General features: G+C 33.1%; 1 protein-coding gene across 1 annotated transcript; it reads left to right on the top strand.

Annotated features, from left to right (window-relative positions):
- The first annotated feature begins 12,153 nt into the window (after positions 1 to 12,153).
- Positions 12,154 to 14,443, top strand: LOC125819190 (uncharacterized). The gene is made up of 3 exons (XM_049498681.1): positions 12,154 to 13,219; positions 13,928 to 14,079; positions 14,378 to 14,443. The coding sequence occupies exons 1-3, from the start codon at positions 12,154 to 12,156 to the stop codon at positions 14,441 to 14,443; spliced, it is 1,284 nt and encodes a 427-aa protein (XP_049354638.1).
- Positions 14,444 to 26,879: the final 12,436 nt, after the last annotated feature.

Raw genomic sequence — 26,879 nt, 5'->3', positions numbered from 1 at the left:
TATTTGGGGTGTTACATCACCACAGAAGGATCCTAGGTAATTGCCTTCATGATCAATCATAAAGGCTAATGGGTAATCACCTCTTGCCTTAGGAGTCACATAGATATGAAGGGTCATCACCTCACACTCTCCATAACTAACTAATTAGTAATAAAGGAACTCACCAAACATTCCTATCATGCAAAGGTCATTTAGGGGAATCACCACAAGCCTCATCACATCTTAGAGTCCTAGGACTTAAAATTCATTTTAGGTGAGAAAACCTTTCAACCTAGAATCATTCTATGTGAGAGAACTTTTCATGTCTTATCATGTTCATGCCTAAAACCACATCTAGAGTTCTACATTAGACATTGGCATCATCATGACTCAAGTGAATCTATCACTTCACATATTCAAGCATTTATTAGGTAGGTTAGGGGAGTATAAGACTTTCACTAAAATCCAACCTATTAGACTTCTATTATTTTTTAGACTTTACTCTCAGAGCCTTAGCATGTCTAGATCATCACATTTGCTTAACTCTTAAAACCCTAGTGATCAACATTCATGACTACACGCCTTATCCTCAAATCTTTCTATCTTGATCTTATCATTATACCTAGATTTCAAGGTATTTCAATCACATACTTCATTACTAGGTGATTCTAGTCATAATCCATAGTCATAGGCAAATTCTAAGAATAATTCATCATAAAGTCCCAAATTCAATCATTTATATTCATGATCTATCATGCATTCATAATTCTAGTTCAATTCATGATTTCATATTCCTAACCTTGAATAAGTTCTATACATGATAACAATCCTAGAAGATCTATCAAGAATCATCAATTTCATCTTTACAAGTCAAGATCAATCATACACAATAGGGTATAGTTCAATTCATATCTAATTATTCCTAATCTTGATCAATTACTACTCATAACATTGATTTAGAAAGATCACTCATGGACCTTCAATTTCACCTCTAATGGCATCAACCCACAAAGATCACATTCATCAATTTAGATTAGGGTTCCCCATAGAAATCACATGAAATCATCATAATATGACTAAAAAAAGTTAAATCAATCATAATTGGGTGCTATCCACTAGATTGGAATCACATCCAAGCCCTACCGACAATGCAATCACAACCCTAACTAAAATTGGGCTTTTGAGTTCACAAATGAGGGGGAAACTATGGGGGCTCCATGGGCGGAAGAACCCATGGATGAATAAACTTCACATACCTTTGATCAAAGCCCTAAACAAAGCTTGAATCAATGGGGAAAATCGCTCTAAGTTTCTGCCTTCTTCTTCTTCTTCTTCTTCTTCTTCTTCTTCTTCTTCTTCTCCTCTTCCTATTCCTCTTCCTCCTTGAAAAAATGTTAATTTTTGATATTTTATTTGTATCGATATTCTAAGGTGACTTGTGCGATTCAAGAATTTTTGAGGTGTTTTTTTGTATCTTTCTTGATTTTTATATTTTTCGTATGCATACGAATTAAAATTTTGATAATTTTTGGGCATTTACGAAAAAATGTGAAGTTTTGATATTTAATTCGTATTGATATTCTAAGGTGACTGGTTTTGAGGTGTTTATATGTCTTTTTCTTGATTTTTATATTTTTCAAATGTTTACGTATTAAAGATTCTAATATTTTTCTGACAGTCACGAAAAAATGTAAAATTTTGATATTTTATTCTCATCGATATTCTAAGGTACTGGTGCGATTCCACAATTTTAAGGTATTTTTTTGTACTTTTCTTGATTTTTATATTTTTCGAACGTTTACGAACTAATTTTTTGATATTTTTCAAATAGTCACGAAAAAATGTAAAATTTTGTATTTTATTTGTATCGATATTCTAAGGTGAGTAGTACGATTCGGGGAATTTTTGAGGTGTTTTAATGTCTTTTTCTTGATTTTTATATTTTTCGGGCAGCTATGAGAAAGAGTAAAATTTTGATATTTTATTCATATCGATATTCTAATGTTAATGGTGCGATTCGAGAATTTTTTGACGTGTTTTTATGTATTTTTCTTTATTTTTAAATTTTTCATACGTTTAGGAATTAAATGTTTTGATAATATTTGGACAGTCACGAAAAAATGTAAAATTTTAATATCCTATTCGTATCGATATTCTAAAGTGACTGGTGCGATTCGAGAATTTTTTTACGTGTTTTTATGTATTTTTCTTGTTTTTTTTTTAGTTTTTTGAAGTCTACAAATTTTTTGATATATTTCGGGCAGCCACTAAAAAATGTAAAATTTTGATATTCTATTAGTATCGATATTCTAAGGTGACTGGTGCGATTCGGGAATTGTTGAGGTGTTTTATGTATTTTTCTTGATTTTTATAATTTTCGGACGATTACAAATTAAAATTTTGGTATTTTTCTGTCAGTCACGAAAAATGTAAATTTTGATAATTTATTCTTATCAATATTCTAAGTTGACTAGTGCGTTTCAGAAATCTTTTGAGTTTTTTTTATGGCTTTTTCTTGATTTTTATATTTTTTGAACGTTTACAAATTAAAATTTTTTATATTTTTCGGGCAGTCACGGAAAAAGTAAAATTCTGGTAGTTTATTCGCAAAGATATTTTAAGTTGACTGGTGCGATATAAGAATTTTTCGAGGTGTTTTTATGGCTTTTTCTTGGTTTTTATATTTTTCGGATGTTTACGAATTAAAATTTTTGATATTTTTCGAGAAGTCACGAAAATTTAAAATTTTGATATTTTAGTCGGATCGATATTCTATGGTGACTGGTGCGATTCAAGATATTCTGATGTGTTTTTATGTATTTTTCTTTATTTTTATATTTTTCGTTTGTTTACAAATTAAAATTTTTGATGTTTCTTGGGCAGTCACAAAAAAATGTAAAAGTTTTGATATTTTATTTGTATCGATATTCTAAGTTACTGTTGCGATTCAGGATTTTTAAAAGTTGTCTTTATATCTTTTTCTTGATTTTTATATTTTTTTCAGACGTTTATTTATTAAAATTTTTGATATTTTATTTGTATCAATATTCTAAGGTGACTCGTGCGATACGAGAATTTTTTCAAGTGTTTTTATATCTTTTTCTTGATTTTTATATTTTTCGGACGTTTACGAATTAAAATTTTTAATATTTTTTTAGAAGTAACGAAAAAATATAAAATTTTCATATTTTTCAAGCAGTCTTGAAAAAATGTTGAATTTTGATGTTTTGTTCCTATCGATATTCTAGGTGACTGGTACGTTTCGGAAATTTTTTGAGGTGTTTTTATGTATTTTTCTTGATTTTTAAATTTTCGGACGTTTAAGAATTAAACTTTTTGATTTTTATCGGTTAGTCATGAAAAAATGTAAAATTTTGATATTTTGTTTGTATCGATATTCTTAATTGACTGGTTCGATTCAGGATTTTTTGAGTTGTTTTCATGGATTTTTCTTGATTTTTATATTTTTCGGACGTTTACCAATTAAACTTTTTTTATGTTTATCGGGTAGTCACAAAAAAATGTAAAATTTTGATACTTAATTCGTATCAATATTCCAAGGTGACTCGTGCGATTTGGGCATTTTTTCTGGTGTTTTTATATATTTTTCTTGATTTTTATATTTTTCAGACATTTACGAATTAAATTTTTTGATATTTTTCAAGATTTCTTAGAAAAAGTAGAATTTTGATATTTTATTCGGAACGATTTTCTAAGGTGACTGGTGCGATTAAGAAATTTCTTGAGATGTTTTTATGTACTTTTCTTGATTTTTATATTTTTCGGATATTTAGGAATTAGTTTTTTTGATTTTTTTCTGGCAATCACGAAAAAATTTAAAATTTTGATATTTTATTTGTATCGATATTCTAAGTTGATTAGTGCGATTCAGGAATTTTTTGATTTGTTTTTATGACTTTTTTTATTTTTAAATTTTTTGGATGTTTACGAATTAAGATTTTTGATATTTTCGGGCTATCACGAAAAATTGTAAAATTTTAATATTTTATTCGTATCGATATTCAAAGGTGATTGGTGCGATTCAAAAAAATATGAAGTATTTTTGTGCATTTTTCTTGATTTTTATATTTTTCAGATGTTTATGATTTAAAATTTTTGATATTTTTCGGGCATTCTTGAAAAATTGCAGAATTTTGATATTTTCGTATCAATATTCTAAGGTAACTGGTGCGATTCGAGAATTTTTTAGGTGTTTTTATGTATTTTTCTTGATTTTTATATTTTTCAGATATTTACGAATTAAATTTTTTGATATTTTTTAGGCAGTCACGAAAAAATGTAAAATTTTGATATTTTATTCGTATCAATATTCTAAGTTGATTGGTGCGATTCAGGAATTTTTTTGAAGTGTTTTTATGTCTGTTTCTTGATTCTTATATTATTTGGATGCGTACGAATTAAAATTTTTTATATTTTTCGGACAGTAATGAGAAAGAGTAAAACTTTGATATTTTATTCGTATCAATATTCTTAGGTGACTGTTGCGATTTTGCAATATTTAAAGGTGTTTTATGGATTTTTAGGGATTCTAATACTTTTCGAATGTTCACAAATTAAAAATTTTGATAGTTTTTAGGCAGTCACGAAAAAATGTGAAATTTTTGAGGTATTTTTATGTCTTTTTCTTGATTTTTATATTTTTCAGACATTTACGAATTAAAATTTTTGATATTTTTCGGGCAATTACGAGAAAATGTGAAATTTTGATATTCAATTCGTATCGATATTCTAAGGTGACTTGTGCGATTCAGAAATTTTTTGAAGTGTTTTTATGTATTTTTCTTAATTTAAATATTTTCCGGACGTTTACGAATTAAAATTTTTGATATTTTTTGGGCAGTCAAGAAAAATGTGAAAATTTGATATTTTATTCGTATCGATATTCTAAGGTGCCTGGTGGGATATGGGAAATTTTTAAGATGCTTTTATGTCTTGTTCTTGATTTCTATAATTTTCGGATGATTACGAATTAAAATTTTTGATATTTTTCTGGTAGTCACGAAAAAATGTAAAATTTTGATATTTTATTTGTATCAATATTTTAAGGTGACTGGTTGCTTTAGTAATTTTTTGAAATGTTTTTATGTCTTTTTCTTTATTTTTATATACTTCGGACGTTTACGAATTACGTTTTTTGATTTTTTCGTGTAGTCACGAAAAAATGTGAAATTTTGATAATTATTCTTATCGAAAATCTAAGGTGACAGGTGCGATTTTGCATTTTTTGAGGTGTTTTTATATCTTTTTCTTTATTTTTAAATTTTTCGAACGTTTACAAATTAAATTTTTTGATATTTCTGTTCAGTCACAAAAAATGTGAAATTTTGATATTTTATTCGTATCGTTATTCTAAGGTGACTTGTGTTATTCGGGAATTTTGGAGGTATTTTTTTGTCTTTTTCCTGATTTTTATATTTATTGAATGTTTACAAATTAAATTTTTTAATATTTTTTTGGCTGTCACGAAAAAATGTCATATTTTGAAATATTTTTTATATCAATATTCTAAGGTGATAGGTGCGATTCGGGAATTATTTGATGTGTTTTTATGTCTATTTCTTGATTTTTATATTTTTCGGACGATCAGGAATTAAATTTTTTGATATTTCTCAGGTTGTCACGAAATAATGTGAAATGTTGATATTTTATTCATTCGATATTCTAAGGTGACTGGTGCGATTCGGGAATATTTTGAGCTGTTTTTATGGATTTTTCTTGATTTTTATATTTTTTGGACGTTTACGAATTAAATTTTTTGATATTTATCGGGTAGTAATAAAAATGTAAAATTTTGATATTTAATTCGTATTGATATTCAAGGTGACTCGTGCGATTTGGGAATTTTTTAAGGTGTCTCTATGTCTTTTTCTTGAATTTTATATTTTTCGGACATCTACGAATTAAAAATTTTGATTTTTTTCTGGACGTCACGAAATAATATAAAATTTTGACATTTTATTCGTATCGATATAATAATGTGATTGGTGCGATTCGTGAATTCAAGATGTCTTAATAAAAGTAGAATTTTGATATTTTATTCGTAACGATTTTCTAAGGTGACGGTGCGATTCAAAAATTTCTTGAGGCGTTTTTATGTACTTTTCTTGATTTTTATATATTTGCGGATATTTATGAATTATTATTTATTTATTTATTTTGGCAGTCACGAAAAAATTTAAAATTTTGATATTTTATTTGTATCGATGTTCTAAGTTGACTAGTGCGATTCGAAATTTTTTTAGTTGTTTTTATGACTTTTTTATTTTTAAATTTTTCCGACGTTTACGAATTAAAAATTTTGACATTTTTGGGCTGTCACAAAAATCTGTAAAATTTTGATATTTTATTCATATCGATATTCAAAGGTGATTGGTGCGATTCAGAAATTTTTTGAGGTATTTTTGTGCATTTTTCTTGATTTTTATATTTTTGCAGATGTTTATGATTTAAAAATTTTGTTATTTTTCGGGCATTCTTGAAAGAATGTAGAATTTTGATATTTTTTCTTATCGATATTCTAAGGTCACTGGTGCGATTCGGGAATTTTCTTAGGTGGTTTTATGTATTTTTCTTGATTTTTATATTATTTCGAACGTTTACGAATTAAATTTTTTGATATTTTTCGAGCAGTCACGGATAAATGTAAAATTTTGGTTCTTTATTCGTACCAATATTCTAAGTTGATTGGTGCGATTCAGGAATTTTTTTGAGGTGTTTTTATGTCTTTTTCTTAATTCTTATCTTTTTTGGACGTTTACGAATTAAAAATTTTGATATTTTTCGGGCAGTAATTAGAAAGAGTAAAATTTTGATATTTTATTTATATCAATATTCTACGTTGACTAGTGCGATTTTGGAATATTTAGAGGTGTTTTTATGTATTTTTAGGGATTTTTTTAACATTTAGATGTTTACGAATTAAAATTTTTGATATTTTCTAGGCAATCACGAAAATATGTGAAATTTTGATACTCTAATTGAATCGATATTCTAAGGTGACTGATGCGTTTCGAATTTTTTTTTATATGTTTTTACGTCTTTTTCTTGATTCGAACGTTTACGAATTAAAATTTTTGATAATTTTCGGACAGTCATGAAAAAATATAAATATTTTATGCTTTATTCTTATCGATATTCTAAGGTGACTGGTGTGATTCGAGAATTTTTTGAGGTGTTTTTTTTATCTTTTTCTTTATTTTTATATTTTTTAGAATTTTACGAATTAAATTTTTTAATATTTATCAGGCAGTCACAAAAAAATGTGAAATTTTGATATTTTATTCGTATCGATATTCTAATGTGACAGGTGCAATTCGGGAATTTTTGAGGTGTTTTTATGTCTTTTTCTTGATTTTTATAGTTTTCGGACGATTACGAATCAAATATTTTGATATTTTTCAGGCAATCACGAAAAATTGTGAAATTTTTATATTCTATTCAGTACGATATTCAAAGGCGACTGGTGCGATTCAAAAAAAATTTTGAGGTGTTTTTATGTCTTTTTCTTGATTATTATTTTTTTTGGACATTTACGAATTACTAGTTTTGATATTTTTCGGGCAGTCACAGCAAAATGTGAAATTTTTTTATTTTATTAGTATCGATATTCTATGGTGACTAGTTTGATTCGAGAATTTTTTCAGGTGTTTTTATATTTTTTTCTTGATTTTATATTTTTAGACGTTTACGAATTAATTTTTTTTATACTTTTAGGGTAGCCACGAAAATCTGTGAAATTTTGATTATTTATTCGTATCGATATTCTTAGGTGACAGGTGCGATTTGAGAATTTTTGAGGTATTTTTATGTCTATTTCTTTATTTTTATATTTTTTGGACATTTACGAATTAAAATTTTTGATATTTTTCAGGCTATCACGAAAAAATGTGAAATTCTGATACTCCATTCGTATCGATATTGTAAGGTGAGTGGTGCGATTCAAAATATTTTTTTAGGTGTTTTTATGTCTTTTTCTTGATTTTTATATTTTTCGAACGTTTACAAATTAAAATTTTTGATATTTTTCGGGCACTCATCAAAATATGTTAAAATTTGAAATTATATTTGTATCGATATTCTAAGGTGACATGTGCGATTCGGGAATTTTTTAAGGTTCTTTTATGTCTTTTTCTTTATTTTTATATTTTTCAGACATTTACGAATTAAAACTTTTGATATTTTTCAAGAAGTCACGAAAAAATTTGAAATTTTGATATTTTATTTGTATCGATACTATAAGGTGACTGGTGCGATTCGGATATATTTTGATTTGTTTTTATGTCTATTTCTTGATTCTTATTATTTTGGGATGTTTATGAATTAATATTTTTATATTTTTCGGACAGTCACAAAAAAATGTGAAATTTTGATATCTTATTTGTATCGATATTCTAAGATGACTGGTGCGATTCAGAAATTTGTTGAGGTATTTTTATGTCTTTTTCTTGATTTTTATATTTTTCAGACGTTTACGAATTAAAATTTTTGATATTTTTCGGGCAGTTACGAAAAAATGTGAAATTTTGATATTTTATTCGTATAGATATTCTAAGGTGACTGGTACGATTCAGAAATATTTTGAAGTATTTTTATGTATTTTTCTTAATTTTCATATTTTTCGGACGTTTACGAATCAAATTTTTTTATATTTTTCGAGTATTCAAGAAAAAATGTGAAATTTTGATATTTTATTCATATCGATATTCTAAGGTGACTGGTGCTATTCGGGAATTTTTTGAGGTGTTTTTATGTCTTTTTCTTGATTTCTATATTCTTCAAATGTTTACAAATTAAAATTTTTGATATTTTTCGGATAGTCACAAAAAAATGTAAAATTTTGATATTTTATTTGTATCAATATTTAAGGTGACTAGTTGATTTAGTAATTTTTTGAGATATTTTATGTCTTTTCTTTATTTTATATTTTTCGGACGTTTACGAATTAAATATTTTTATTTTTCGTGTAGTCACGAAAAAATGTGAAATTTTGATAATTATTCTTATCGAAAATCTAAGGTGACAGGTGCGATTCTGGAATTTTTTGAGGTGTTTTTATATCTTTCTCTTTATTTTTAAATTTTTTTGACGTTTACGAATTAAATTTTTTGATATTTTCGTTCAGTCACGAAAAAATGTGAAATTTTGATATTTTATTCGTATCGTTATTCTAAGGTGATTGGTGTTATTTGGAAATTTTTGGAGGCATTTTTATGTCTTTTTCTTTATTTTTATATTTTTCGAATGTTTACAAATTAATTTTTTAAATATTTTTAGGGATGTCATGAAAAAATGTGATATTTTGAAATTTTATTCGTATCGATATTCTAAGGTGATAGGTGCGATTCAGGAATTATTTGATGTGTTTTTATGTCTATTTCTTGATTTTTATATTTTTCAGATGTTTACGAATTAAAATTTTTTATATTTCTCGGGCTGTCACGAAAAAATGTGAAATGTTGATATTTTATTCATTCGATATTCTAGGTGACTGGTGCGATTCGGAAATATTTTGAGGTGTTTTTATGTCCTTTTCTTGATTTTTATATTTTTCGTACGTTTACAAATTTAAATTTTTGATATCTCAGCCAATCACGAAAAATGTGAAATTTTGATATTTTATTGGTACCGATATTTTATGGTGACTGGTGAAATTCAGGAATTTTTTAATGTGTTTTTATGTCTTTTTTTTATTTTTATAATTTTTGGGTGTTTACGAATTAAAATTTTTGATATTTTTGGGCAGTCACGAAAAAATGTCAAATTTGATAATTATTCGTATCAAAAATCTAAGTTGATGATGTGCCGCGAAATCTTGGGACATTTGATGCTTAAAAACGAGGAACTAATACTATAATTAAGTCTATTTTTGTATACTTTGATATGTTTGTTAATGATGCAGACAGAATCTGGCATGTGTAGAAAAGTGGAAAAAGAAGCAGAGAATGATGATGACTAAGGGAAGTTTACGGCCAACCTCACGGTCCGTGACCTTCATAACGGTCCGTGGTTGAGCCCGTGAAATTGAACTTGTGTGAAGGCTTGAGAGGAGCTGAAAGTGGAATGAACAAGTGAAGATCACGACCAACTTCACGGGCCGTGGTCCTCATTACGGACCGTGGTTGTGAACGTAATGTTGAACCAGAGAAGAGGTTAAAAGAAGTTGTTAAGTGTGGGGCCAAGTTAAAGTCACGGGCACCTTTATGGGCAGTGAAGGTCATTACGAACCGTGGTACCCGTCGTGATGATGAACCAGTAGATGGACTTCGAAGAGTTGAAATTTGGATCGGTCAAAAAAAGACCAAGACCAAGTTCACGGGTCGTGGTCCCTAATGACTGTCTGTGGCCTCGCCCGTGATGCAAGTTCCAATGATCGAGTTTGAAGAGCAACTTTTGGGGAGTTTCCAAGGGAAGATCACGGAGGGTTTCACGGTCTGTGAAGCCCTCTACGAGCCGTAGAAGTGTCGTAAAGCCACCTGGCATTTCAGTCCTAGTTCGACTACAACTCATTTTAAACATTCTATTTTGAATTACTTTAGGTCATTTTTTGGATATTATTCATTATCTTACATTTTACGACTAAGAAACACGCATGACTCTTAGCTTTTGATTTTGGATTTCGATTATTATTATCAGTTTGAAGTTCGAATTCAGATTATCAGATTATCAGATTATCGAAGTGATTGTTGATTTGCTAATTATTTCCGTAAGTCTTTCTTAACATGTTTTCATTCACCATTACTGATTGTTTACGTGAAAGCATGAGTGGCTAAATACACGACTGGGGTTGTGGGATCCATGACGAAATTCTAGTTACGATCCCGTAAAACGAGTAAAGGGCCGTCTGTGGTTACAATCTGTAGTTTTTAGCTTTCAATATCGTTATAATCTAGTGAGTGCACACATTAGATGAGACTGTATCTGGTATTTGTTCGAGAGAAAAATACTAGTTAGGAAAAAGCTGAACTAAATTAACAAATTTGAGTTAAAGTTTGAGTCTGAGAGAAAAGAACTTTAACACCATACCATTGTAAGCGAGGGTCAATGTTAGTAACACTCTAGGGTCGAGAGAACATGAGTAATAATTATCTGATTAGGCTGAGAAGTGTCAGATATATTTAACTCGCAATGATTTTGTAAACATTGCCTGATGTTTAATTACGGAGAACACTAGAACGAATGTTATGGTGAACACAATCCTGGTTTCTCTTAATTAACTGAATCAACCTTACAACGAAATAGTGTGTTAGTCGTGAATCTGGATTTTTTACTGCAAGTTTTGGTAATTATAACATTTCAACCAAACCCAATTTACTTTTCGTTGTTATTTGTTTAGGAGATAATAACAACATTTGAATAAACGCGACAGTGAAACCTTATCTGTAAATAAATTCTCTGTGGGATCGACCTCAACTCTAGTTGAGTTCTGTAAATTGACAATGACTATTTACACTTCTTATTAGAAGTGTAAGTTTGGACGTATCAAATTTTGGTGCCGGTGCCGGTGCCGGGGAATTTTAATTTAGAAGTGTTTTACTAACTTTTATTCGATTTGTAGTTATATTTCCTAATTTTACGTTTTGTTCTGTGGTTGGGTCTCTTTCATGTGAGTCCGATTGTGCATGCCCAACACTAGAAGTAAAGGAGCCCCATTGCTTCCTTACGACCCTGAATTTCAGAGAACTATTCGAAAGATGGTTAATGCACAAGAACTAGAGGCTCAGAGGCACAAATAGGGCTTAGAAGATGAAATTGATGCTGCAAGGAATGTCGAGCAAACTGCTGGAATCAATCAACCTAGGCAAGGTATCCAGGAAAATGCTGGAATCAATCAGCCTAGGGCAGTAGATGATAACAGAGGGGTGCAAGGATTAATCCCTCCCCAACGCCAACCAATAGCCCCAAGTGGTAGACCTCATCATCCAGCCCACATGATGTATGAAGAAGATGATGATGACTTGGATGGAGTTGGAGCCACTGGAGCTATAGTGTTACCTGCACTACCTCCAGGTGTTAAGTTCACAATTACTAGCACTATGATTCAATTGTTGAACCTGAAAGGTATGTTTAAGGGACTGGTGATGATGCAAATCATCATCTGATGAACTTTGTGGGAATTGTAAGTCACAAGAGATTCCTGGAGTGAGCCAAACAGCGATGAGATTGAGGCTGTTTCCATTGTCTCTTACCGGAGAGCAAACTAACTGGTTGAATGAGATTCTAGACGACTCTATCACAACATGGATGGAGCTGAAGGAAGCTTTCCTGGAACGATTCTTCCCAGAATCAAAAGAGTTGCAGATGAAGGACGAGATAAGTACACACAAGCAACTACCAGGAGAAGCAATGCATGACACTTGGTGGAGATTCAGCCAAAAGCTGAAGAAATGTCCTAACCATGATCTTACTGAGAGACATCTGGAACAAGCTTTCTATAGATCGTTAAACTATGTCACTAAACATGTTGTTGATGCAGTTTGTGGAGGTTTATTCATGAGAAAGCCATTCTCAGAGAGCATGCAGCTATTAGATGAAGTGTCAAAGAACAACAGGGCTTGGTATACTAGAGATGCAGAGGTAGGAGAGCTTGGTTATACATTTGAGCTTTCAGCTGAACAGAGGAAGAGAGAAGAAGAAAGGGACCAAGGCATGGCATATATGCGGACACAAATAGATCTGCTCACAAAGCATATCATAGCCAAGTCTAAAAAGGTAAATGTTGTGAGACAGCAAAACAGGTATGAGGATCAGGATATTGACCTTGATGAGGAAGATAACTACTTAGGGAACCAAGGAGGTTTCCGGAATTATAACTCTGGAAATCAAGGTTACAATTCTGGAAATGCAGGTCAGAACTATGCTAGGGATGGTCAATATGATAGGCCAGCAAATAGAGATCAGGGAAACTGGAACAAAGATGGGTATAGGAATGATCGCAGTGGTGTTTATGTTCCCCCAGGTAATAGAGACTGGGCAAATGGTAGTTCCAGCGGGTCTAAGCTGGAAGACATGATGGCTAAGGTACTCCAGAAAGTTGAATCAACTGATGTAGGGGTAAAAAAAATGAGAGGTGATTTCTCGAGCATGAGTCAGTTAGTGGACTCTCACACCACCTCTATTAAAAAAATTGAGCAGCAGTTGGTGTATGCAAAATCTAAAGAGGTTACTAAGGATTCAATTTTGGAGGCTGAGATCATAGCAATTAAAGAGGGACTATATTACTGTATTTAGAAGACCTTGATACCCTTGATTATAGAAATTGATTCTCTGTTAGCTCAGAAAGCACTAAATGGAGTGTGGGAGGTTCCATGGAAGATCGCTTGGGAAGTCAGGCCCATTAAGCAATTGATAAAGAACCATGGAGTGGAAGTGGTCCATACTTTCATAGAGGGAAACAACCTAGCTGATTTTTTTACTAAATCGTTTGTTCATTGTGTAGGAATTGAGAAATAACAATATCATAACATTCAGGATCTATCACAGAAGGCTAGGACAATATTGCAACTAGAGAAAACAAATATACCTAATTTGAGGATTAGGAAAGTGCAAAACAGAAGCTACAATGGATGAGAACAACAATTACAATAGGTTTAGAATGATAAATCGTCTTCAACAATATAAGGGATAGGAGATGTACTATTGATCTCCGAGCCATAAATAGTTTGGTTACAACGTCCAAGATGTGTCGCCTTAAACAGTGATATTAATCCCGATGGGGTTCAACCTGTTGATGAGACTAATCAAAAGACTGAGTACCAAATTGCATAAATGAAGTAAAGACAAGATACTCATCTTACACCGCTCTGTCACTGATTGTTTTTGGCGTATTTCAGCTTTGTTAATAACCCAGGTTCAGATCGTCCGCATACAAGTAGAAGAAGTATTCAATGGCTGTTGAATCATGACATCAGTGAGAATTTTTTATGTTAAGGTGATTACAATCCATACTTGGATCTTTATCGATCTAGCAGCTATGACGAGGTAGACGGATCACCCGGAGGATCTTCTAATGACGAAGTGCTTGAATTTTCCAGGGGAGCCGTCGATTTGTTTGAAGATGAAGAAGAAGCAGCCATTGCGGCTGTAGCTTCCTTTGTTTCCTAATGGAGTATCTTTTTGGTTGTGCTATTTTTGTTTTTGGGACTTGGGTCACTTTTGGACCTAAGTTTTATGTGATGAATTTTTATTTGCTAATAGAATGGACTTGGTCCAAATTTTAATTTTTTAAAAAACTTTCAGCCTCACTAAATCAGAGGAAGAATGGGTCACTACCAAGTGACACCATCCAAAATCCTAAGAAGGACGGACACTGCATGGCCATCGCCACCGGAGTGGTAAAGTTCTTACTGACCCTATTTCTGCAGGTACTAAACATGAACAGGTGTTAGAGAAAGCTGTCAGAGAAGAGGATGAAGCTGAACAGGTGGATGATTTGGAGGATCCTTAGCCTAAAGCACAACCTACGAGAGGAAAGGAGAAAGAGGTCGAGGAAAACCTGCCTTTACAGCAGATTCCCATACCACCTCCCCCTTTCTCTCAAAGGCTCAAAAAGAAAGCTAAAGATAGGAAACTTACAAAGTTCATCACCATGTTGAAGCAACTTTCAGTAAACATACCACTGGTGGAAACCCTGGAACAGATGCCAGGACATGCCAAGTTCATAAAGGACTTGGTTACAAACAAGAGAACTGTAAGTCTTGATTTTACTAACGATATTCATCATTACAGAGCCATTGCTACCAGATCTCTGGTTCAGAAGAAGGAAGATCCAGGTGCATTTACTATCCTATGCACCATTAGGTCAATTAAGTTTGCAAAAGCTTTGTGTGATTTAGGAGCCAGCATCAACTTGATGCCATTAGCCATCTACAAGAAATTGGGATTGGGAGTTCCAAGACCCACAACGATGAGGTTGATAATGGCTGATAGGTCAGTAAAGTGGCCAGTGGGAGTCCTTTGTGACGTACTTGTTAAGGTGGACACCTTCATCTTTCCAGCTGATTTTATGATCTTGGATTGTGAAGTGGACTTTGTGGTTCCCATCATTTTTGGAAGACCCTTTTTGGCCACATGAAGAGCTTTGGTGGATGTTGAGAGAGGAGAGAGGAGAGTTGAAGTTCAAACTCAACACAGACGAGGTAAAGTTCAATATTTTCAGGTCAATGAAAAAACCACAAGATATGAATGTAGTATCTGCAATAGAGGTGGTTCCTGATGAAGAAATGAGAGTACCCATTGAAGAGAGGATGGTTGTTGAAACATTAGTTGCAGTGCTGATGAACTTCGAAGCTGATTTCAGGTCAGATTATGTAGAGACTGTGAATGCTTTGCAGGGTATGGGAGCACACTCGTATGCTCCAAAGAAATTGGACCTGGACTTGAAAAACAGTCCAAGCCCTCTAGCAAAACCATCCATCGAGGAGCCACCAGTGCTGGAACTGAAACAGTTACCATGTCACATCATGTATGTATTTTTGGGTACTAATAACACTTTACCTGTGATCTTGGCTGCAGATTTAAATGAAGAGTAGGTGCAGGAGGTGATCAAAGTGTTGAGAAGGTACAAAAGGGCCATTGGGTGGACCATTGCTGATATAATTGGAATACCTCCGAGTATATGCACCCACAAGATTCAGCTTGAGGAGGACTACAGCCCAAGCATTGAACACCAGTGGAGGCTAAACCCACTTATACAGGAGGTAGTTAAAAAAGAGATAATCAAGTGGTTAGATGATGGGGTGGTCTATCCCATTTCTGATAGTCATTGGGTCAGTCTAGTGCAATGTGAGCCCAAAAAAGGCGTTATGATTATGGTGGCAAATGCCAAGAATGAGTTAGTCCCGCAGAACCCAGTCACTGGATGGCGAGTGTGTATGGACTACAGGAAGCTGAACAAGTGGACTTTGAGGGATCACTTCCCAATGCCTTTCATGGACCAGATGCTTGATAGGTTTGCAGGTAAAGGGTGGTATTGTTTCTTAGATAGATACTCTGGCTACAACCAGATATCAATTGCTCATGAAGATCAGGAAAAGACCACATTTACATGTCCTTATGGCACTTTTGCATTTAAACGCATGCCATTTAGACTATGTAATGCACCAGCCACATTCCAAAGGTGTATGATGTCCATTTTCTCTAACATGGTGGAGGACACTTTAGAGGTATTTATGGATGATTTATCTGTAGTAGGTGATACTTTCGATGATGGTTTGTTGAATCTTAGCAGGGCCCTACAGAGATGCGATGAGGCCAACTTAGTGCTGAATTGGGAGAAGTGTCATTTCATGGTAAAGAAAGGCATAGTCCTTGGACACAAGGTGTCACAGAAAGGAATCGAGGTCGACAAGGCCAAGATTGAGGTGATTGAAAAATTACCTCCACCAATCTGTGTGAAGAGTGTTCGTAGCTTCCTAGGACATGTCGGGTTCTATAGGCGTTTCATCAAGGATTTCTCCAAAATTGCACACCCCATGTGCAAGCTTTTGGAGAAGGAGGTGAAATTTGTCTATGATGAGGCATGTCTCAAAGCATTTGAGTACCTAAAGGAAAAGTTGGTTTCAGCACCAGTGATCATTGGCCCAGACTGGGCGGAGCCGTTTGAGGTAATGTGTGATGCTAGTGGGATTGCGCTACGAGTTGTGTTGGGGTAAAAGTGCAACAAGATGTTTCATCCAATTTACTATGCTAGTAAGTCGCTGAATCGGGCACAGTGAAACTACACAGTCACTGAGCAGGAGCTATTGGCGGTGGTATATGCGTTTGAAAAGTTCATAGCTTACTTGTTGGGCACTAAGGTGATAATTCATACATATCATGTTGCCCTGAGATACCTCATGGCAAAGAAAGATGCCAAGCCTAGGCTGATCCGATGGGTGCTGCTTCTCCAAGAGTTTGACTTTGAAGTGAAGGATAGGAGAGGATGTGAGAACCAGGTAGCTGATCACCTGTCTAGGTTGGAGGCTGCAAAGAATGAAGAGCTTGAGCTTGAAATAGATGATACATTCACGGATGAGCAGGTATTAGCTGCAACTCTTGACCTTATTCCTTGGTTTGCTGATTATGATAATTTTCTTGTTAGTGATGTAATGCTTGAAGGACTAACATTTCAGCAAAGAAAGAGGTTCATGCATGATGTAGGTAAGTATTTCTGGGACGAACCATATTTGTACATGATTTGCGTTAATAACATCATCAGGCGGTGCATTCCTAAAGCTGAGATGCTACATATTTTAGAGGCTTGTCACTCATCTCCAGTAGGTGGTCATCATGGAGGTACTCGAACATCCCACAAGATACTTCAGTGTGGGTACTACTAGCCCACAATTCATCATGATGCGATGGATGTGGTAAGGAGTTGTGATGTGTGCCAGCGGCAAAGAGCTATCTCTCGGCGTCGTGAGTTACCCATGACACCTATTCTGGAGGTGGAATTGTTTTATGTGTGGGGCATTGATCTCATGCACCCATTTGTGAGTTCATATGGACAGAAGTATATACTGGTTGCAGTGGACTATGTGTCCAAATGGGTTAAGGCTGTTACTTTACCTGAGAACGATGGAAAGAGTGTTGCTGGTTTCCTGAAAAAGAACATCTTCTCAAGGTTTGGAACACCCAGAGCCATTATCAGGTGGTTCTCACTTTTGCAACAAGGTGTTCAGTGCGCTTCTGACCAAGTATGGGGTAAAACAACACAGACAAAGATGTTACTTGGTCGTAGAGCCACCCAACATTTCAGTCCTAGTTCGACTAGGACTCATTTTAAACATTCTATTTTGAATTACTTTAGGTCGTTTTTTGGATATTATTCATTATCTTACGTTTTACGACTAAGAAAGACGCATGACTCTTAGCTTTTGATTTAGGATTTCGATTATTGTTATCAGTTTGAAGTTCGAATTCAGATTATCGAAGTGATTGTTGATTTGCTAATTATTTTCGTAAGTCTTTCTTAACATGTTTTCATTCACCATTACTGATTGTTTACGTGAAAGCATGAATGGCTAAATACCACGACTGGGGTTGTGGGATCCATGGCGAAATTCTAGTTACGATCCCATAAAACGAGTAAAGGGCAGTCTGTGTTTACAATCTGTAGTTTTTAGCTTTCAATATCGTTATAATCTAGTGAGTGCACGCATTAGATGAGCCTGTATCTGGTATTTTTTCGATAGAAAAATACTAGTTAGGAAAAATCTGAACTAAATTAACAAATTTGAGTTAAAGTTTGAATTCGAAAGAAAAGAACTTTAACACAATACCATTGTAAGCGAGGGTCAATGTTAGTAACACTCTAGGGTCGAGAGAACATGAGTGATAATTATCTGATTAGGCTGAGAAGTGTCAGATAAATTTAACTCGCAATGATTCTGTAAACATTGATTTGCCTGACGCTCAATTACGGAAGAACACTAGAACGAATGTTATGGTGAACACAATCCTGGTTTCTTGTAATTAACTGAATCAACCTTACAACAAAATAGTCTGTTAGTCGTGAATCTGGATTTTTGACTGCAAGTTTTGGTAATTATAACATTTCAACCAAACCCAATTTACTTTCCGTTGTTATTTGTTTAGGAGATATAACAACATTTGAATAAACGCGACACTGAAACCTTTTCTGTAAAGAAATTCTCTGTGGGATTGACCTCAACTCTAGTTCAGTTTTGAAAATTGACAACGACTGTTTACACATCTTATTCGCAGTGTAAGTTTGGACGTATCAGGTGACAAGTGCAATTCTAAAAATTTTTGAGGTGTTTTTATATCTTTTTCTTTATTTTTTTATTTTTATATATTTAGGACGTTTACAAATTAAATTTTTTGATATTTTTCGGGCAGTCACCAAAAAATGTGAAATTTGGATATTTTATTCGTATTGTTATTCTAAGGTGTTTGGTGCGATTTGAAAATTTTTTGAGGTATTTTTATGTATTTTTCGGATGTTTACGAATTAAATTTTTAGTTAATTTTTGGGCAGTCACGAAAAAATTTAAAATTTTGATATTATATTCGTATCGATATTCTAAGTTGACTGGTGCGATTCAGGAATTTTTTGAGTTGTTTTTATGTATTTTTCTTGATTTTATATTTTTCGGACATTTACGAATTAAACTTTTTGATATTTTTTGGGCAGCTTTGAAAAAAATTCGAATTTTGATATTCTATTTGTTTTTATATTCTAAGGTGACTGGTGCGATTCGAGAATTTTTTGAGGTGTTTTTATGTATTCTTCTTGATTTTTATATTTTTTCGGACTTTTGCGAATTAAATTTTTTGATATTTTTCGGGCAGTCACGAAAAAATGTAAAATTTTATATTTTATTTGTATCGATATTCTAAGTTGACTGGTACAATTCAAAAAAAACTGAGTTGTTTCTATGGCTTTTATTTTTATTTTTATATTTTTCGAACGTTTACGAATTAAATTTTTTGATATTTTTCGGGCAGTCACGAAAAATGTAAAACTCTGATATTTTATTCGTATCGATTTTCAAAGGTGACTTGTGCGATTCGAAATTTTTTTGAAGTGTTTTTATGCATTTTTCTTGATTTCTATATTTTTCAGATGTTTACTATTTAAAATATTTGATATTTTTCGAGCAGTCTTAAAAAATGTAGAATTTTGATATTTTTTGTATTGATATTCTAAGGTGATTGGTGCGTTTCGGGAATTGTTTAAGGTGTTTTTATGTATTTTTCTGGATTTTTATATTTTTCAAATGTTTACGAATTAAACTTTTTGATATTTTCCGAGCAGTCACAAAAAAATGTAATATTTTGATATTTTATTTGTATCAATATTCTAAGTTGACTGGTGCGATTCAGGAATTTTTTGAGGTGTTTTTTCGTCTGTTTCTTGATTTTTATATTTTTTGGACGTTTACGAATTAAATTTTTTGATATTTTTCAGGCAATCAGGAGAAAGAGTAAAATTTTGATATTGTATTCGTATATATGTTCTAAGGTGACTGATGCGATTTTGGAATATTTTGAGGTGTTTTCATGTATATTTCTTGGTTTTTATATTTTCCGGACGTTTACGAATTAAAATTTTTGATATTTTTTAGGCAATCACAGAGAAATGTGAAATTTTGATACTTTATTCCAATCGATATTCTAAGGTGACTGGTGCGATAAGAAAATTTTTTGAGTGTTTTTACTTCTTTTTCTTAAATCGAAAAAAATATCAAAATTTCACATTTTTTCGTGACAACCTAAAAAGTTTAAAAAATTTAAATTGTAAACGTCTAGAAAATATAAAAATCAAGAAAAAGACATAAAAACACTTCAAAAAATTCCCGAATCGCACTAGTCACCTTAGAATATCAAAATTTTAGATTTTTTCGTGACATCCCGAAAAATATAAAAAATTTTAATTCGTAAACGTCCAAAAAATATAAAAATTAAGAAAAAGACATAATAACACCTCAATTAATTCCCAAAACGCACCGGTAAACTTAAAATATTGATACAAATAAAATATCAACATTTCATATTTTTTCGTGACTGCCTGGAAAAAAAATTAATTCGTAAATATCCAAAAAATATAAAATCAAGAAAAAGACATCAAAACACCTTTAAAAAATCACGAATCGCACTTGTCAAGCTAGAATATCGATACGAATAAAATAGCAAAATTTACATTTTTTCATGACTGCTCGAAGAATATCAAAAAATTTAATTCGAAAAATTTTAATTCGTAAAAGTCTGAAAAATATAAAGAATCAAGAAAAAAACATAAGAACACTTCAAAAAATTCTCGAATCGTACAAGTCACCTTAGAATATCGTTACTAATAAAATATCAAAATTTCACATTTTTTGTGACATCCTGAAAAAATTAAAAAATTTAATTCGTGAACGTCCGTAAAATATAAAAATCAAGAAAAATACATAAAAACACCTCAAAAAATTCTCGAATCGTGTCAGTGACCTTAGAATATCGATACGAATAAAATATCAAAATTTCACATTTTTCATGACTGCCAAAAAAATATCAAAAATTTTAATTGATAAATGTCCGAAAAATATAAAAATGAAGAAAAAGACATAAAAACACCTCAAAACAATCCCGAATGGCTCCTGTAACCTTAGAATATCTATATGAATAAAATATCAAAATTTCACATTTTTCGTGACTGACAAAAAAATATCAAAAATTAAAATTCGTAAACGTTCGCAAAATATAAAAATCAAGACAAAGACATAAAAACATCTCGAAAAATTCTCGAATCGCATCAGTCACCTTAGAATATCAGTACGAATAAAAATAAAAATTTCAGATTTTTTCGTGAAATTCCAAAAGATATCAAAAATTTTAATTCGTAAACATCCGAAAAATACAAAAATCAAGAAAAAGACATTAAAACACTAAAAAATTCCCAAATCGCACCTGTCACCTTAGAATATCGATACGAATAAAATATCTAAATTTCACATTTTCCTTGACTGACTAAAAAATATTTAAAATTTAAATTCGTAAACGTCCACAAAATATAAAAATCAAAACAAAGACATAAAAACACCTCAAAAAATTCTTGAATAGAACCTGTCATCTTAGAATATCGATACAACTAAAATAGAAAAGATTTCACATTTTTTCATGATTACCCAAAAAATATCAAAAATTCTAATTCGTAACCGTCCGAAAAATATAAAAATCAAGAAAAAACAAATCAAAACACTTCAAAAAATTCCCGAATCGTACCAATCACCTTAGAATATCTATATGAATAAAATATTTGAATTTCACATTTTTTTCGTGACTGCCCAAAATATATCAAAAAATTTAATTCGTAAACGTCCGAAAAATATAAAAATCAAGAAAAAGACACAGTAACACTTCAAAAAATTCTCGAATCGTACCAGTCATCTTAGAATATCGATATTAATAAGATATCAATATTTCACATTTTTTTATGGCATCCTGAAATATATCTAATATTTTAATTCGTAAACATCCGAAAAATATAAAAATCAAGAAAGACATCAAAATACTAAAAAAAATCCTGAATTGCACCAGTTACCTAAGAATATCGATACGAATAAAATATCAAATTTCACATTTTTCGTAATTGCCTGAAAAATATCAAAAAATTAAATTCGCAAACGTCCAGAAAATATAAAAATCATGACAAAGACTTAAAAACACCTTAAAAAAATCCTGAATCGCACCTGTCACCTTAGAATATTGGTACGAATAAAATATCATAGGTCGTTCTGCCCCTTGTCCCCGAATATGGGGAATATGTTCTCATAAAATCTTGCTCCAATCTGACCTAGCTGGCGAGCAATCCCAATTCGTGACAGAGAACAAGACAACAAGCGAGCGTACTTTTGTTCGCTTCTTCTCCACCAAGCACGGAAGTTTAAGGATAATTGTAGGTCGGTGGCTACCTAAGGCCAGAAGAAAGATTGATCGCTTTCGGTAACCCAGGGCTCCATTGCGTGTGCTCGAGGTAGAAGTTTTTTTTTAGAAAGATGTGAATGGGAAAAAATTCCCCGTCGGGTAAAGGGTGGTTCAGTCAACTGCCAGCCCCGACTCCTCCACCAAAGAATTCTGATCTAGAGCTTATTCTCGGTGCGCGAATCGAAGGGGACGGCCCAGCCCCGGGTTCATCAAATTCCCCTAAGGGGTAGGGTACTACAAAAGGAAATTGATCATGGATTACCAATAAGTCGAAGCTAACTAATCAGATGGGCCGCCCCAAACCTGGAGCTGACATTTAAATCGGAAATCAACATCGGGTCCCCGTTACTGCTCAAAGGAGCAGTAATAGGTATTGATGACAGGATCTCAGATTATGCTAGGCCTCTCCAGCTGAGTTGGGCGTCGGTGCCCCTGGATGTGCTAGCGATTAGCATATAGGGGAATGGTTGCCTGAGTTTCTCGGCTTGGTATCCTAACAAAAATGTCGTGTCGTCCAGCGAAGCATAGAAGAACGGGAGATACTTGAACGCACTGTTGTACGGAGCATGTCCCCTCCTGACGTTTCCCTAACGGGGGAACTCTCAATAGCGATTGTTGCAGTGAGTAAATCTTTGATTCAGAGGGTGGAAGATGTTATGAATCTGAAGTGGGCTCTTGGCTTAGGTTCACATGCAACTATGAATCTCATGGAGAGTTCGATTCTGGCTCAGGATGAACGCTGGCGGCAACCTTGCTGGCAGCTCTATGTAGAAACAGATCGTACACTAGAATGGTTTGCTACTTGGGATTGAGTCTCTCTTCCTCTAGGGAAAGAAGCCATTTCACATTTTTCGTGACTGTTCGAAAATATCATAAAATTTAATTTGTAAACGTCCGAAAAATATAAAAATAAAAAAAAGACATAAAAACACCTCAAAAAATTCTTGTATAGCACCTGTCAGCTTAGAATATCATACGAATAAAATATCAAAATATCACATTTTTTCGTGACTACCCGAAAAATATCAAAAATTGTAGTTCGTAAACGTCTGCAAAATATAAAAATCAAGAAAAAGATATAAAAACACTCAAAAAATTTCTGAATCGCACCAGTCACCTTAGAATATTGATACGAATAAAATATCATAATTTCACATGTAATACCCCGTAACTTAAAATATATATGCGACTCATAAACACCAATGCATAGATGTGATATCGGGGAGGTATATTATTGCAAATGGTTAAGCATACCATGTAACCCTTATATTTAGTCATTTGAAGGGTTAAACAAAAGTTTTAGGTCAAAGAGATCATTAAAGAAATGATTAAATCTTAAAGGTTCATTGTGGAGGAATACTACAAATGATCTCATTTCTCATCTGACTTTTATGAGCATATCTCCTAATATATAACGAGTTAGAGGGGTTACTACCTATCCAATTGAAGGTATTTGAGTTTGGTTTCCAACAAAACAAACCGCTCGTTAAAAAGATATCAGAGTAAAAAATTATGTTCATTCTACGATAGACGCGCACTGCCCAATCACTGCAGGACATGTGGCACTTTAGAGAAAGTCAGCCAAACTTGTTGTTTTTATATTAGAAGTTTGGGATATACTTTCTCATATACTCAGAACATGTAAGGACTGGTTTCAACTTATTTCTTCAAGTTTTTCTCATCTTCAATCCACCAAAGCTTAAGGTAAGTTGGCTTCTTCAAGAATCAAGTGTCTTCCTCTCCATAGACCTATAATATACTTAGCTAAATGTTTTCTTGAAGGAAAAAGTATTGTTCTTGGAGAATAAAGAAGGGCAGGGGCTGCTTTTCTTTGATATATAGGTATGAATCTCTTCTATCTTCATAAATAGTATTCCAAGGATGCTTTAAGTATAATTTGCAGTAGGACTCACGGGACGGTGATAGGAAGTCGTGAGTCCATGTTTTACCCATTGTATTTGATGTTTGGTGAGGAGGGAGTTTTTAGAAGTTCGTGTTGGCTGTTGTTTTGACCAAATGAGGGGTCAATGGTACTGTATTGGGGAAGTAAGATAATTACATTAAAACGGAAGGCGAGGTATAGAGAACGCGACTATTATAGTTCTTGAAACTTGTCGCTCACCAAGTGTTTGATGAAATTCCTAAGTCACTAGGAATATGTTGTAGCTGGTTATATGAGCTCCTATTATTTTATTTATTGCATTAGTTCTCTACCAACTTAAACTATGAGCTTATAAAGGAATTTGACATCGTTAACAAAGGAACCGGTGGGATGGTAATCGGAGGCCATGAGTTTTACTTTTATGTTAAGTGTGGATTATTAAGGGGGATGGTTCTTTATGGTTAAAGGATAAGGAGTAATACTGAACATGTAAATAAGTCATAAGCCTACTTGGAAAGTAGAGAAAGAGAAGGGTGTGGTGATACACCACTCATCTATGATAATTGTTGAGATTGTCGCTCGCGAACCATTATTGTGTTTTTGGCATTGTTGTGACATTTGATTAGTTTATTATACTACCTTTTATGATTTTATGTTATAGATAAAGTTTTCAGCAAAGGAGTTTGACGACGTAAGATAGTAAGTCCCGAATTAAGGTATGTAAAGCTAAAACCTCTTTTGCCCTTAAGGCACGACCTAAACTCACATGTTCTTCCGATAAACGTCACTATAGATTCTATGATACTTGAAAGAAAGTTATCCTACTTTATAAACCCTCTCATTTTGAGTCCTAAACCTATAGAGTTATAGTACTCTTCAAGGAAGCAATATGTTTCACACAACTACATTTATCTACAGTTGGAACTCTTAGAAGTTAGCGGTGTGCATGTTGCATAAATTTAAATAAACCAACCAGCCACAGACTGTTCGTAAGTGCATAGGTCACAAGATATATGATTCTCAAGCTAAAGAATGCAATCACAAATTATATCACGAGCTATGTGATTAATGAATTAATTATTATAAATAATTGCAAGTAGTTGAGATTATAGACTACTCTGCAGCGTAGGGTGGGTATATTTAGGGCAACTACGTGTGACGTTACTCTGTGCACATAATTCATATATAGTCAGCTGGAATTTCCCGTCGTGGATTCACCTGACTAATACAGGCCTGCGGGTAGATCATACAGGAGCCTTGGGAGGCGTACCTTGATAGACCTCGTTACCAAACTATGAGATTTCACGCGTGGTCATGACAGTGGGCTACAGATGCCACACAGGGTCACTAATCACCGCCAGTAAGCCATCATGTGATTCCTTGACAATTAGCTTTACAAAGAGCAAAGAAGCGATATAATGAAGTAAAGATATCACTTAGGCAAATTATAGGAATTATGTATATATAAATGACTAAGACATGAAACGTTCGATGAGGACCCTTGAGGTTGGTCACAATGCCAGTTACGGATTATGTCTCCTGCATACACATGCTCAAATTTGCCTATCATGATATTTGATGTCTTCTTGTTATTCAGTTTGCTTTACATACCAATACATGTTTTGTATGTACTGACGTCCCTATAATTTTGGCATTTCATTTGTATCACTACAGGCTCAAGTGCTCAGGACAACAAGCATTTTCAGTAGACTAGAGACTTCCAGTTTAGCAGTTGGTAAGCTCCACCTCTACTTAGAACTATCAGATATTTAGAGCCTATATTTTGCTACATATGTACATATATCAGAATGGGTACGTCGGGGCCCTATCCCGACTAGTTATCAGATTTTCAGAGGCATACTCTTTAGAGGCTTCGTAGACTTAGTCTTGCTTCCGTTGTAAAGTAGCCCAACGGGCCCTTTTTTTATCTATGTTTTAGTATGTGTCTTTATATAGGTTCCGCTGTTTATGAATCTTCAGCTTTGGCATGAGATTAGTAAGATATTTAGCAGGTGCTTGTGTATATCCTTGATGTCTGCCCCTTTCTAGTTAGGGGTGTGACAAACTTGGTATCAGAGCACAAAGTTCAAGTGTCCCAGGGAGTCTATGAAGTCGTGTCTAGTAGGACATTTCTTATAAATGTGTTGTGCGCCATATTTATAATTTAGGGACTACATGGGCATTTAGGAATTTGACCTTCTTTCATAATCTAGATCGTGCGATACAACTAAATCATAGAAAGTTAATTCTGACTCAAACTCTTTTTTTCATTTGTGATTCAGATCATATCTAGTACGGACAAGGATAAAAAGGCTTGAAGTCCATTGCTAGTATTACTCAGGAGGCATCCATTTTAGAGCAATCCCAACTAGTAGGTGATCAGACTAGTGGTCAGCAAAGCTTGCCATTCCTATGCTTCTAGGTCCTTAGATTCCTATGACAGAAGGAGCTACATGAGTTCCTACACCTCTAGTAGTACCAACGGTAGTCATTTACCGCCTGTATCACCACCAGGTGCCTCAGAGCAAGATCTTAGAGGGGCAATACAGTTTCTCACTCAGTTGGTAGCTACTCAAGTCTAAAGACAAAA

The sequence above is a fragment of the Solanum verrucosum genome, unplaced genomic scaffold (assembly GCF_900185275.1).
Source record: "Solanum verrucosum unplaced genomic scaffold, falcon-dt-bn FXZP01000376.1, whole genome shotgun sequence".
In the NCBI taxonomy this organism is placed as follows: Eukaryota; Viridiplantae; Streptophyta; class Magnoliopsida; order Solanales; family Solanaceae; genus Solanum; species Solanum verrucosum.
Note: the sequence above shows the minus strand (reverse complement) of the source record. Positions and strands in the feature narration are given on the sequence as shown.